Genomic DNA, 12,408 nt, shown 5'->3' on the forward strand with positions numbered 1-12,408 from the left:
CAATTAGGTGGAGTCTTGATAGGTTGAGGATGCTGAGGTGTTGTGTAGCATCCATGTGGTGGACCTGATGTCTTGGATTCTCTGGAGTTGTAGTGGTTTTCACTTTTGATTCTGTGTTGGATGGCTGTCAGCTTTTTTGTCTTTATCATTATTTTGGGTTTTCTACATGATCTTCAGTTAGGTTTCATGGTTTTTTTCCCTTCCAGTGTGTGATTTTTGTTTTTGTTTGAGGTGGTCCCTTCTGGAGTATGTAAGGTGCAGGAGATGGTTCCTTGACAACCTCTAAAATTTGGTTTATTCAGGAGGCAGAAAGCAGCCAATAGAAGAAAAAATAGTGAAGGCAGATGTGACAGAAATTCCCCCTAGAGGCAGTCGCATTGGAAAGGTGAGCCCCAATATCTAAATCAGCCCGAGATCAGCAGCTGCAATGTCAAAACAGTGGGAAAGTGATCCCTTTAATCATGGGGGGCGGGGGTGGGTGTGGGAGGGGGAGAGAAATAATTGAGCCCCTAGTGGCTGCATGAGCCCAGCACACGTTACAATTCTTGACATTAGGTTTAGGACCTATTGGAAGTACACTTAGAAAGAACAACTGGGACATGTGAGTTAGCCCTCCAGTTCTAATGGGGCATTGGAAAGCAGGGTCCTGCTTGTTAGGAGAGACAAGGTACAAGAAGTTTGCATTTACAATGAAATATGCCTGCCATAACAGAACAACTTTGGAAAAATAGCAGCCTGCTGTAATCAAGCCACGAGGCTGGGCGGGAGGGAGGATATCTACCTTCAGTGCATTTGCTGACAAGGTAGTTCCCCCCCCTCTTCTGATTGCAAACAATTGGCTTAATTATGCCTTCAGTGCAGACCTATTCGACACACCTGACTATAGTAGGGCAGTCAGTTTCATGCAACCCCGTCAGTTGGACTTGTTACAATGCTTGAAGAGTGTACAGGGAAGTTTTTAACCTATTCCATCCAGGACATTCAGATAGCCAGAACTAAATGACTGGGGTGCTACTGAATTCAACAACTTGCTGCCTTAGCTCTCCAATTCCATACCCATTTATGGAATTGACAGACAATCCCTCTCCCAATTTTCATGGTATAGTGGATTATACTATATCTAATTTACTGCTATGCAGAACGACACTGCAAAAGTGAGAGAAAAACTAAGCACTCTGGGTATTTTTTGGTGGGAGAGGAAGGGGTTCGCTGTAGGGGATGTGGGGTGTCAATATATTTCTTCTATTGCATTTACTCTGCTTTCTAGGCAGGATAACCCATCAGCCCACGTGGACTGCCACAGGTGATTTTAAAGAAGCCTGCCTGAAGAACATTTTTACCAAGATAGCTTATTTGTTCCCCCTCTTTAGAGGATCTGGGGAATTACAGACCAATCAATCAGACTAACTTTAATTCCAGAAAGATACTGGAACAAATTAATAAACAATTTTCAAGCATCCAGAGAATCTTAGGGTGATAAGTCATAGCCAACATGGATTTGTTGAGAATAAATCATGCCAAATTGACCTAATTTCCTTCTTTGACAGGGTTACTGGCTTAGTGGAGGGATGAGGTGTAGACATGATATTCCTTGATTTTAGTAAGGCTTTTTATAGTCCCAAATGACAGTCTCATAAGCAAACAAGGGAAATGTGGTCTAGGTGAAGTTACTATAAAGGTATCTAGTTGGAAAAAAAAAAAAAAAAAAAAAAAAAAAAAAATCACTCAGAGTAGTTCTGAATGGTTCACTATCAAACTGGGAGGATGTGTCTAGTCAGGTCCCGCACTATTCAATATTTTCACTAATGATTAGAATAATGGAGAGGAGAGTATGCTTATAAAATCGGTGGATGGCACCACGCTGGAAGGGATTGCAAGCCAGGATTAGAATTCAAAATGCCCTTGGAGAAGTGGTCTGAAACCAACAAGAGGAAATTCAATAAACACAAGTGCAAGGAAAGAAGGTAGGAAGGAAAATAATCAAATTCATTAATACAAAATGAGGAATAACTGGCTAGGCAGTAATACTGCAGAAAAGGATCTGGGGGTTATAGTGGATCAGAAATGGAATACAAATCAACAATGTGATGCAGTCACAAAAAAGGCTAATATTCTGGGAGGTATTAACAGGAATGTTATATCTAAGATACTGAGGGTAATTGTTCCTCTCTACTCAGTACTGGTCATGCCTCCGCTGGAGTACTGTGTTTAGTTTTGGGAACCACACTTTAAGATGTGAACAAACTGGAAAGAATCCACAGGAGAGCAACAAAAATGATGAAAAGTATCAGAGGGGTAGCCATGTTAGTCTGAATCTGTAAAAAGCAACAGAGGGTCCTGTGGCACCTTTAAGACTAACAGAAGTATTGGGAGCATAAGCTTTTGTGGGTAAGAACCTCACTTCTTGCATCTGAAGAAGTGAGGTTCTTACCCACGAAAGCTTATGCTCCCAATACTTCTGTTAGTCTCAAAGGTGCCACAGGACCCTCTGTTGCTTTTTAAAAATGATGAAGGATTTAGAAAACATGACCTGTGAGGAAACCCATGGGCATGTTTAGCTTGAGAAAAGACAAATGAAGGGGGAGCTGAGAACAGTCTTCAAACATATTAAGAGCCGTTATAAAGAGGATGGTGATCAATCGTTCTCCATGTGCACTGAAGGTAGGACAAGAAGTAATGGGCTTAATCTGCAGCAGCAAGGGAAAGTGAGGAAGTTTTTTCCTAATGTCTAACCTAACTGTAAAGATAGTTAAACACTGGAATAGAGTAGGAAGGTTGTAGAATCCCTGTCATTGGAAGTTTAAGAACAGGTTAGATAAACACCTGTCAGGGATGGTTTAGGTATTCTTGGTCCTGACTCAGCACAACGGGATGGACTAGATTACCTCTGGACGTCCTTTCCAGCCTTACATTTCTACGATTCTGTGTTGGGAATCATTAAGAAAGATAGACAATAAGACAGAAAATGTCACGTTGCCTATATATAAATCCATGGTATGCCCACATCTTGAATATTGCATGCAGATGTGGTTGCCCCATCTCAAAAAAATATATTGGACCTGGAAAAGGTTCAGAAAAGGGCAACAAAAATGATTAGGATTATGGAACAGCTGCCATATGAGGAGAGATTAATAAGATTGGGACTTTTCAGCTTGGAAAAGAGACGACTAAGGGGGAATATGATAGAGGTCTATAAAATCATGACTGGTGTGGAGAAAGTAAATAAGGAAGTGTTATATACCCCTTACCATAACACAAGAACTGGGGCCACCAAATAAAATTAAAAGGCAGCAGATTTAAAACAAACAAAAGGAAGTATTTTTTCCACACAACGCACTGTCAACCTGTGGAATTCCTCGCCAGAAGATGTTGTGAAAGCCAAGACTATAACAGGGTTTAAAAGAAGAACTAGATAAATTAATGGAGGATGGATCTATCAATTGCTATTAGCTAGGATGGGCAGGGATTGCGTCCCTCGCCTCTGTTTGCGAGAAGTTGGGAATGGACGACAGGGGATGGATCACTTGAGGATTACCTGTTCTGTTCATTCCCTCTGGGGCACCTGGCATTGGCCACTGTCGGAAGACAGGATACTGGGCTAGACGGACCTTTGGTCTGATCCAGTATGGCCGTACTTATGTTCCTATAAAACCATTTTTGGTAGCTCAGTCATGGCAAATTAGTTTAACTTCAGCACAGCATTCAGTCACTGGAAATGAGAAAGAACAAACCTTCATTTTTAAAAAACAAAACCCTTTCCTTTTGAGGAAAGCTATAAGAGATATGAAAAGTATGCTGTGGGCCCAATTCTGCTTGTATATGCAGACTCCACTGAAGGCAATAGAATGACTTCGGATTTACAATGGTATCAGAAGTGGACCCTATATGCCAACATTTCACAGTACAGAATTCACTCTTAAATATTACTAGACTTTCTTGGAAAAGTTTGTGCTGTTTTTTCACAGCACAAAATAGCTATTGGTCCAACTAGTCACACTTGCATTTCCACTGCACTTACTAGTGGCTGATTCTCAAAGCACTTTGTAAGCGTGAACTTAGCTTCAGGCTCCCCCTGTGAGACAGTTATCCCTTACTCTCCATTTTATAGAAGACAGACGAATTAAGTGATTGGCCACAGACACAAAGGATGTCTGTGGCAGAATGAAGAGTAGAATCCTGGTCCTTGTCCTGGTGGATTAGTCAAACACGTTTCACCTACAAACACTGAAAAAAAAACTGAGCAAGAGCATGTCTTGTGCTATTTTCTTATAATGGAAAGAAAATATATACTGCACATGCTTTACATACCTGAAACATATCAGTGTTGCTGTCATGTGTATATTCAACCACCACCGTCTGGGCCCGAGACAAGGTATACGATATGCTATGTTGGTCCTTGTTGCTTATTGCCTATAGAAAATTAAAATATATTAAAAATAAAGACTATTTGAGCATCACAAAGGAAAACAAACACTAGTCAATTGACAAAGAGGAACAACCCAAGTTAAACATAGTAGACTTACAGTAGTGACAAGTCAATGCTCATGTTATTTTGTAAGTTAAAAGATTACAAGAAAAAGGCACAAAAATTATGTGGCTTAGCTGTAGACAGATACGGATTTTAAACAGGACACTCACACAGTACACCGTCTGAGTCTTAATTTAATAGTCTGGGTTTAGCAATCTAGAGGTTTTGCATTTTAAAAAGGTATCAAGGATATCTTGGTAAAAACCGCAGAACTCAGATTTCCCAGACCTGGTACCCTAAAAAGAATGTAAGTGGAGTATGGACAGCATCAGCGCTGCTCACAGAACACAGACCAAATCCACGAGAGCTGAATTTGGCCTGGCCCCCAAACTAGAAAATCCAAAGTGTTTTACTATCACCAGCAACCCACTTAGTTATTATTTCAAACACCATTCAGCTTTGGAACAAAGAGTTGAGATTTATTCAAGCTATGATCAAGAGTGCTGAGTACAGTAACTCCTCACTTAAAGTCGCCCCTGTTAACGTTGTTATGTTGCTGATCAATTAGACAACATGCTCATTTAAAGTTGCACAATGCGCCCTTAAAACGTTGTTTGGCAGCTGCCTGCTTTGTCCACTGCTTGCAGAAAGAGCAGCCTGTTGCAGCTGGCTGGTGAGGGCTTGGAACAAGGGTGGACCAGCAGCCCTCCCGCCCCCCCCCCCCCCCCCCCATCAGCTCCCCGCTCCCCTAAGTTCCCTGTGCGGCAGCCGCCCAGCAGGCTACCAATTGCTGGCAGTTCAGCTGTCCCTCCCTGCACTGCCATGTGCTGCTCCTGCCCTCTGCCTTGGAGCTGCTCCCAGGAGCCTCCTGTTTGCTGGGGGGGGGGGGGGGGGAGGCTAACGTCAAGGTGTCCCCTCCCCCCTGCTCCTGCCCCCCCGCTTACCCCATCTCCACAGAGTGGGGGGGGGCACGACAGGGCTCAGGACGGAGGGAGCTTGCTGGCAGCAGCTGCTGTCTCAACTTGCTGAGCTACTTAAAAAGGCAATGTACTTAGAATGGGCTCAGTGTACTTAAAGGGGCAATGTGCATCTCTCTCTCACACACACACACACACACACACACACACAGGGTGTGTGTCTGTCTGCCATGCTGTCTCCCCTCTCTCCATTTGTGCTGCCTTGTAGAGTGTGAGGCTACATTAACAACAATGTGTTAACCCTTGAGTGCTAGTGCATAATTTAGCAGTAAGACATTCCCTGGGAAAATATCCCACCCTCTGACTCCACCACCTCAACCAAGCTTCGCAATCATCATCGCTGTGTACAGTATGAAATTGTTTGTTTAAAACTTGTACTGTGTATATACATAAAATTAGTCTTGTCTGGTGAAAAAAATTCCCTGGAACCTTACCTTCCCCCCCCCCCCCATTTACATTAATTCTTATGGGGAAATTGGATTCGCTTAACATCATTTTGCTTAAAGTCGCATTTTTCAGGAACATAACTACAACGTTAAGCGAGGAGTTACTGTAATCAAAATGAGACATTAGGTAAATGCTCTCCTCACTACATGGCTATGCAAGACACCAACATCAATATCGCTGGGGCAGACTGAAGCCACCCCTTACAGGGATATGTACAGACATAAGTGTGGAAGGAGCCTTCTCTGTTTAATTTCTCCCCTCAATGGCTGCTGACAGTTGCAGTCCCTGCATGCTCCTGGTTACCACTGCTACAAGTGGTGGAGCCCTGATCCTCCTCCTCCACTTCATCTAGTGGAGTTAGCCAACTGTGGAAGAAAGTACATACTATCCTCTCCCCCTAAGGAGGTGCTCCCCCAGCAGATTAGTAATTCTGCAACACCTTGCAATAGAGGCCAGTGTCAGAAAGGCACTACAGAGCTCTACTGTAAAGATAGCAAATAAGCTATGTAGCTTACAACAAACATTAAGGGCCAGGCTATGCCAGGCTCTTGTGTAGGTGCATGGAGGGTGGGGAGTGAGGGTTCAAAGCACTCTTTACCATGTACCCCCACACCCCTCAAGTTCCAGACACAGTCACTGCAATCAGGGAATCTCAAGACTGCTCCCTCCTAGCAGCCCTGGGGGAACAATCCACGACGGAGCATGGCACACTGCGTACATGCCTCCTGCACATCTACAGAACTCTAGAAGGGGCAGTGCCTTCTGAGTCCCAACCCCTCCAGGATTTCCTGCTGCAGCTTGGCACTGCCCTCGTTGGTGGGCAGGATACAAACACTATGCTCAGGTCTAGGAATATAGCCAACCTTCTGTTCTGCTTGACTGCACAAACTCACAGGTGCAAATCTGCTAAAGGTGTGTCACTGCAGTGCTAAACCTGTTCAGACACTGGAGTTAAAAAAAAATAAAATAACGCAGGACTGATCCAGAAACAGACCCAATAGGTCCCTTCACCACACTGCAACAAGAAACGTGTTATGTGACAGACACATTAGTCATGGCTAGTGTTAGACACACTTTGGCCTAGACACAAAAGATGCAAAGAATGATTAAGCATGGTAAAGGCTAAAAATACAAATGCAATGCTAGTAAAACCTCCTCATCCTGACCTTTTGCAACAGCAAAGGAAAAAAAAAAAAAAAAAAAAAAAGGTGGATTTTATTTTAACAGCCCTTTTAGTCACTGTGATATCATGGGGTGATTAGTAAGCTACCTGGACAAAAAAAGCAGTAAGTGCTGCTAGCAAAGCAAGGAAACGGAAATTTACTCACAGGATGCAAGCTATCTAGCACAATACATTAACTTTCAGTTCGTCAGCCAGGGCTGTGGGTTTTTGGAGGTTTGTGCCATTTTTGACTTGCAAAACAATGGCTAGTTGTCTATAACTGAACAAGTCTTCATAGTCTGCTTGTGAATGAAGTACTTGTGAGGCTGGAGAAATAGTGAACTCAGAATAGGAGTTGTGAGCACATCAACTGAATTACAGCATCAGATCCAAACTCCTCTTCTACACTTCTCCCAAATTTAAAAAAAGGACTCAGCTATTTGATGTAATTCCCGGAGCTAAAGGTGCATGAACTGGTACTCCCCATTGTCAGAGCATTTAGAGACATTAACAGAGTCAGATCCTATAGCCCTTACACATGAGTGTGTGACCGCATTGGCTCCAATGCATTTAGTCATAGGCTTGAAACGTGCCAAATACTTCCTGCAAGACTGCTGAGTGTCCTCAGTTCCCATAGATTTCAGTGGGAGCTGTGGGCACTTGGCAGCTCACTGAAAAATATTCCGCATCTGGCAGGACTGGTTCCAGTGCAAGTGTCCACGGAGCCCAGACATGGTAGTTATCAGCTCCAGTCAGAATCGCCTTTACGCTTTAAGCTTCATCAGTGCTCGTTCCTGGGTTTAAAACCTTCCCCTCTCTCCCTCCTAGGGAGAATCTGACACTTGATTTTAAGCCCCTTGCAACACTTTGTGAAACACAGCTCCTTTCACCCCTTGCCCCATCTGTGGCCGGCCACCACCACCAGTGGACTGAGTAGCAAGTGTACTCTGAGTGCTCTAGTAAGGGAGTGTGGCAAGCACAGCTCCACACGAAGCACAGACCTAGCGCTAGTTACGTAGACTGAGAAAACAGGAAATCTGAACTACACCTTGGTAGCATGCTCTGGAGGAAAACCAAACAAAGTGTTTTATGTGACCAGCTTAACTTAGTAGTTATTTGTGTTATGTGGTGAGGACTGGGCACTGGATTTGTTTGTGTTAAATGGTTTCTTTTTCATTAAGTGAAACCTGGGATAGACACCGCTCAACTGTTTCCCACACAGGGCCTGATGCTTCCAACATCTGGGTAATTACACTGAGCTCAGTAGATTTACACTGGTGTCAGAGTAGAATCTGGCCTACAACTAACAAGCTGTCCAACTTACCTTTGCTGCTTGCGGAGTGCAGGCAATATGCACAGTGCTGGGTTTCACCCCATTTGCCTTGGGTCTTTTAAATAAAGCAAACCTACTTTTCCTTCTTCCTCGATCTCCATTTGGCAGAGAGCCATTATACCTGTGGAAAAAGCCATTATGCAAGATAAACTATATGAAGAAATAAATAATGGTATTTAAATTCATTTGGACCGATTGCTAAACAATTATTGTATTGTAGATCTAAAAACCAAGTTTCACCGTGAACAGTCTTTGTGGTAACTAATGTATTATGAAAAAAGAAGCAGCCGGAAAGCTGCACAGAACTATAAGCCTGAGAATAAATGACAATGGTATACAGACATCTCTCTGGGTGTACAGAATTAAAGGTTGCAGTCAGAAAAACAGATGGAGAAAACCATTCATGTGCATTTAGGGCCCAATCCTGCTCACGCCAACTTCAAAGGGAGCAGGAGCAGGCCCTAAACTGCTAAATGTGTAAGATTTATGGTTACAAGTAGCTTTATCTTCAATAATTTGCTTGTAAAACAGAAGCAGGCTCCGATGAGAAACACTTACTGCAAAAGGACTATTTTTTCCAGAGAAGATCTCAAATAAATAACAAACACCCCTTTCCTCTACTTAGGGCTTACCTAAACTAGACGAAAAGATGTTTGTATAAAGTGTGTTTGTTAACATGTTTTAACACCCTAATGTAGACAGGAGCAGCCCCCACACATCACATTGATCAGCTAATGTGTTATAGTACAATTTGCCTAGTCTGCACTAGGATTCTAAAATACGTTAGCTAGTGTGTTTTTAATAAAACCCTGTTTATCCTAGTCTAGACAAGACTTTAAAAAGGAGGATTTCCATCTAGGTTATCAAAGATCCTGTCTTTCCAGCCACAGACTGGGATCTCTAAAGAGGTCATTAGTATGCTGGGGGTTTAATGCCACATAGCTTGCCTGGCCTGGAAAGCGAGAGAATGGAGCTGGAAATCAAACCCAGACCTTCCACACAACAGTTCAAAGCCCTATCAAAGCCCCATGTGATTGGCTCATTTTTCATTGCAGAAGCACTGCAGTAATCTAACATTTGACCTCACTCCTATGCACTCATTTCTAACCAAGACACTTACCCTAATACAATCAGTTCACCATATTTTACTGGTGTTTTAGATGGATGATTTTCTTGATCAGGAGAAAACATGAGCTTAGTTAGTGACTTCTTCTCAGATTCCAGTTTTCTGATCAAGAGCCTTGGCAGACTTTTTTCATTATTTCCTGTAAAATAAAAGGTAAAACAAATTAGCAAGATGGCAAATAAATTACCTACTGTCTGCAAATCAGCTATACACAATGGCGTAAGTGAGCCTGCACATCCAACATAACCATATACTGTTCCACGTGTCTATCTTTTGGTCTGCCTGACCTGCTGCAGTAGTGGAATCATTTCATATACACAGTTTTCCCCTGTTTCAGTTGGTCTTGAATAACTGCTTCTGCCATGTACAGTATATAAAAGAGGGCACACACTAATTCCAGTTAGACTGTCTTCAAGTAACTCCTGGAATCACCAAAATATAGCCTATAAAAAGGCGAATTTAAGTGTGGCAATAGAGTCTAATGTTGCCATGGCAGAATGGAGTTACCCCTCCTGATTATTTAAACGTAAGTGGTGTAGAACTGCACTAGATATGCTTGGTGATACTTTGGGGTAGACCCTCAAGACAGGAGGTTGCCTAGTAAGACTAGAATGAAGAATATATTTAAAGACCATATTTTCTGATCATTAATTGTCCAGAAGCACATAAGTTTTATCAAATATATTTGCGAGTCAAAATTATTTGCTGAATAATAATTCTTGCGCTGTTGATTGTGAGCAGTTAAGGGCAAGTATTTGATACTACAGTGAGTTTTGATTGGACACAGAGGTCACATGGTATTGCTTCTGTCTTCAGACTGGATGAGTTTAATTCTTAGAACCTAACTTCCAGTGTAAATACCGGTGATTAAAATTTCACAACTGTTTTACCATGGATGCTCTAAAATTACCTTAAAATATGTCGTTTTTGCAAATTTCCCTTCCAGTAAACTTATTCACCAGAGCTACTTCCGGACAGAACACATAGGGGATATGAATGCAGACACAGCGAACAGCCCGTTACTTCAGAAAATGCCCTGAACTATTCTCCCACATCTGTTAGTAAGAATCATTTCCAGTAGTACAGGTCTCATACTTCTAAGGAAATAGACAGGTTAAGTGGCTTGCCCCACAGTGAGAGAGTGACAGAAGGAGGATCTGAACTCAAGAGTTCTGCATGCTAAACTCAATCCACTAACCTCTCCTAACTCAATGCAACAACTCACCCACTTGATGTAGGTGTTTGTGCAAGTAACAACCTCTTATCTTCCCATCCCAACAAAACCACGTAGGGTTAATAATAAATAAAATAAATGATTACATTATTTGTATTACGGTAGCACATAGGATCCCTGGTACTTGCACAGGACTTCACATGTTTAAAAGCTCCTTACAAACCCTAAATCAATCCTCACATTCCTGAGATAGGGAACCATTATCTGCATTTAACAGATGAGGAAACTCCGGCAGAGCGGATTAAATGACTTGCACAAAGGCATTCAGCAAATCAGCAGCACAGCTGGGTGTAGAACCCATGTGTTCTGGTTCACAGTCCCATGTTCCAAACACTAGACCACACTGTCTTTAAGCTGACCCAAGTGAGACCCTAAATCTTTCACTTGAAAAAATACTAAGGAAGGCAAAAATTTTAAATGACAGAATATTTAATCTGACACAGGGTGGAAAAATGACCCAAAGTAGAACTAACCTACATAGTAGCTACAAATCCAGCTAAATTAAAGACTTGTTTGAACACACTCACAGTAGCCATTTAGTGTCTCTTGCAAAACACCATGAACCCTGACTGGGAATCAGGTGTTCAGCACTTAACAGGAGATGCTCAGCAATGCAGAATTGGGCCCTAACTAAACAAAGCTTTGAGTACCCTTCACAGTTTATGGCAAATATTTAGATACGCTTGATATTCAGCCTAATTAACCTAGTCCCACAAAAGTCACCTGTTATGTTACAGGTAATTGGGATTGAGAAATGTATCCAGTATTTATTTATTTTAGGGGGTGGGAGTCAGAAGTCAAGTTTAAGTCAGTCCATTTCTCCATATATACAAATAATGGATTTAACACCTTACCTTAATATTTTCAATTACTTGATTTTTGCCTACACACAGCCCAGTAACACGGGGTCATATCTAGTAACATACTGCAAGAGTCAATCCTCCAATTATGGAGACCAAAGCATTTAGGGCAAAACATTTCAAATTTAAGTACTTAAGTAATTTGCCCCGCCAGCAGCTCTCATTAGCTTCAACAGGAGCTACAGGTGCACAGCACCTTTTGAAAATCAGGGCACTTTTATTTAGGAGCCTAAGCATGGATTTAGGAGCTAACTTTAGGCACCCAGGTTTGAATCTATTGGCCACGACTCCTTAGGAATTCCTACGCAATGAAGTCAAAATCCAGAAAGAAAACTTGCCTGCTGGTTTGATGATCAAAATTAATACAGGCAGGCATGTGGGGGAGTGTTTGTTATTATCTCAAAAGATTAAAAGGAAGATTTCTTTTTAAAAATAACCTACAAGTTTAGGGCTCAGTCCTGAAACCCTTACTCACTGAACAGTACTTACATAAACATCACATCAACGAACCGGATCACCAGCCCCCCACACCACCCAGGGTGAACTGAGTCCAGGAATGCAAGAGCCAACACCATGGAGAGACACTGTGCCTACACACCAGCTCTGCTCCCCAGTGGGATTGCTCTTATACCCTGGCAGCACAGTTCCACTGGAGACAAACTACCAAGGACTCCTTGGGGGCCACATCTCCCTTATGATGGGGCTCACTAACAAGATACAGCCTAGGCACTCAGAGCTTGTAGCTTTGGGCCTGTATTGGGTGCCTTGAAGCACATGGGCTTAAGACAACAGCCTGTCACC

At 42.4% G+C, this 12,408-nt stretch overlaps 1 protein-coding gene across 2 annotated transcripts in view; it reads right to left on the bottom strand.

Moving 5' to 3' along the window:
- The window catches only part of PELI1 (pellino E3 ubiquitin protein ligase 1), a 62,208-nt gene that overhangs the window by 7,222 nt on the left and 42,578 nt on the right, over positions 1–12,408 (bottom strand). For both annotated transcript variants that reach the window (XM_054023827.1, XM_054023828.1), the window contains exons 2-4: positions 9,508–9,652; positions 8,379–8,508; positions 4,309–4,410 (exon numbers count right to left, since the gene is read on the bottom strand). In XM_054023827.1, coding sequence (XP_053879802.1) covers positions 4,309–4,410; positions 8,379–8,508; positions 9,508–9,578 — 303 coding nt within the window. In that variant the 5' untranslated portion in view covers positions 9,579–9,652. The remainder of the gene's footprint in view (positions 1–4,308; positions 4,411–8,378; positions 8,509–9,507; positions 9,653–12,408) is intronic.

The sequence above is a fragment of the Malaclemys terrapin genome, chromosome 3, assembly GCF_027887155.1.
Source record: "Malaclemys terrapin pileata isolate rMalTer1 chromosome 3, rMalTer1.hap1, whole genome shotgun sequence".
Lineage (NCBI taxonomy): Eukaryota > Metazoa > Chordata > Testudines > Emydidae > Malaclemys > Malaclemys terrapin.